This window comes from Penaeus monodon, chromosome 11, assembly GCF_015228065.2.
Source record: "Penaeus monodon isolate SGIC_2016 chromosome 11, NSTDA_Pmon_1, whole genome shotgun sequence".
NCBI lineage: Eukaryota > Metazoa > Arthropoda > Malacostraca > Decapoda > Penaeidae > Penaeus > Penaeus monodon.
Genome location: NC_051396.1, coordinates 31,169,107 through 31,172,059, shown reverse-complemented (window position 1 = coordinate 31,172,059; position 2,953 = coordinate 31,169,107). Strand labels below are relative to the sequence as shown.

At 30.2% G+C, this 2,953-nt stretch overlaps 1 protein-coding gene across 1 annotated transcript in view; it reads left to right on the top strand.

The window, feature by feature from the left end:
- LOC119578919 (NFATC2-interacting protein-like) overlaps positions 1 to 1,207 on the top strand; it is an 11,120-nt gene extending 9,913 nt beyond the window's left edge. Inside the window, exons 7-8 of the mRNA XM_037926592.1 lie at positions 96 to 240; positions 537 to 1,207. Of these exons, the coding sequence (XP_037782520.1) occupies positions 96 to 240; positions 537 to 826 (435 nt within the window). The 3' untranslated portion in view covers positions 827 to 1,207. The remainder of the gene's footprint in view (positions 1 to 95; positions 241 to 536) is intronic.
- Positions 1,208 to 2,953: the final 1,746 nt, after the last annotated feature.

Sequence of the window (2,953 nt, the reverse complement as noted above, 5' to 3'; positions counted from 1 at the left end):
AGATATTTAAATACCATCTTCCAATGCATATTCTGACATCTTAAGAAATTTAGGATGACATTATTTCTCCATTTTTATGTATTGTCTCTTTACAGATGCAGAAGTTTTCCCACATATACCAGGTACTTGCAGAAAGGTTTAATGTTGGTGTTGGTCAGATACTCCTCAGTCTCAATGATAAAATCATAAATCCAGAGGTTTACCCAAAAGAGTTGGGACTTAAAGTTGCAGACATCATAGGTATGTTGTCAAGAACTTTTCAAGGGCAGTATCAGTATTTAGCTTCAGAGTTGGATCTTTGTGTACTGTGATAGACTGTGTGCTTGCACTTGATTTATTCCTTTATTTTTTATACTAAGATTAAGTGTTTGACTTTAAACAGTATAAAAAAACAGCTCAGTTATCTAGAAATAATTGCAAGAATAGGCAAATTGATAGGAATTACTAATGCAATAAGATGTAAATATATGTATATAGTATATCATAGGAAGTAAAATACTTAGGTAAACTGTATATACAATGTGTTTGAATTACAGAGGGTGGAATCCAGTCAAAAGAGTATTCCAAAGGAGCAGAATCTTCAGAGAACAGCGACCCTGGAAGCATTCGGCTTAAAGTACAGAATGCGGATAAAAAGGGACATGTTCACATATACATAAATCGATATGATAAAATGCAAGTGCTAATGGAAAAATACGCGAAAGAAAAGAAAGTCGATGTTCGTACTCTAAATTTCCACTTTGATGGTGAGAAGTTGGATCCCAGAGACACACCAGATAACTTAGATTTGGACGGAGATGAATGCATTGATGTTTACCATAATTAGTTTGTATTTTAGTGTTAGTTTCATCATATGCTAATAGAATTCCATGTTTGGAGAAGTTTGAATAGATTTTTATATGTATTTACACTAGCTTTCATCTTTACCATTTTCATAAAAGGCATATCTGGTTATGATGAATATCATTATGCATATGAAGACTGTGTGTTAATATTTATTACCTTTGCTATATTTAAATTATTTCTAAAGGTGAAAATCTTTGTCTCTTTTTCCTCTTTTAGTTTCTATATGGGAGTTCTTTTATCAGAGTAATATTGCAAGACAATAAACATATGTACGTACGTACGGATGTGTGTGTGTTCTCTCTCTCTCTCTCTCTCTCTCTGTGTGTGTGTGTGTGTGTGTGTGTGTGTGTGTGTGTGTGTGTGTGTGTGTGTGTGTGTGTGTGTGTGTGTGTGTGTGTGTGTGTGTGTGTGGTGTGTGTGTGTGTGTGTGTGTGTGTGTGTGTGTGTGTGTGTAGATATATATGGATAAATATATATATGGATAAATATATATATATGGATAAATATATATATATGGATAATATATATATATATTATATATATATATATATATATATATATCATATATATACATATATAAAATACATATATATATATATATATATATATATATATAATATATATATATATATCTATATATATATAAACATATATATATATAATATATATATATATATATATATATATATATATATATATATATACATACATACATACATACATACATACATACATACATACATACATACATACATACATACATACATACATACATACATACATACATACATACATACATACATACATGCATATATACATACATGCATATATACATACATGCATATACACACACACACACACACACACACACACACACACACACACACACACACACACACACACACACACACACACACACACACACACACACACACACACACACACATATAATAGTTGATTTCACATACACATATCTATATGCATTCCTGTGAACTTTTTCTTATTGACATTTTTTGCGTAGATATTCTTTTATGTATTTTCCATGGATTTTTCTCTCTCTCTCTCTCTCTCTCTCTCTTAACTTTGCCATTATATTAATTAATAATCCATATGACAATAATGTAACTCTTTAAGCAGTGGCTCCTTCCTAGGAAAATATACTATTCATTTTGTTTCAGAAAGTACGTATTTTTATGGTCTTTTAGTAATAGCTCTGTTAGTGAACCATTTTGCGTCATTTTGTATCTGGTTTTTAACATTATCAATATTTTAAGTTATTGCAGATTCGGTTTTCCTCAATACGATAGTAATATTAACAATGGTCCTAGGAGTAATGATAATCTGTACTTGTGCTTTTTACTTTGGAAAAGCAAAGGCTTCATAATGTTTTTGTATTTTACGTTAGGTACATTGTGATTTGATAAAAAAAAATGATAATAATGTTCAAATGTTTAAGAAAAAGGACTGAGATCTTCAAGATCATTTTTAAAAAATATTTATATGTTTATACAAAAGATATATAAAAAGAGACCAGCTCCATCTTTGTTTTAATTACCTTTTTTTGCCATTATAGACTAATAAAAACTATAAAATATATATAAACTATATATAAAAACTATATAAAAACTATATAACTATATAAAAACTATATATAAACTATAGACTGCACAATTACCGTTTTTGAACCTGCCGTGTTGGTGGTAATGTTTATTATTTTTGTTTATTTAATTTCTTTCCTTAAAAGACAAATTCTAGTGTATCATATTGTGAGAAAGAAATAAGCACAGCATGAGCTATTTTGATGCTCCCTGCTTTGAGCTGTGGCTCATACTCCTTATGTTGACCTGTTGACTTGAAGTGGGAAGGCATACATACCTTAGTATCAGTGGTCTTGTCTCTGGGTGGTATGTACATCATGCTACAGCCTTTCCAGCAGGTTAGATTCCATGCAAGCAAGGAATATTGTGTATATTGTACATTCTTTGATTGACGTGTATTTATATCATAAATAAATGATAATGGTAGTATACTTATACTATCATTATCATTATAATTATAGAGAAGGGAACCAGGAAATTTTATGCATTTCCTGGCCATCCCCCCTCCC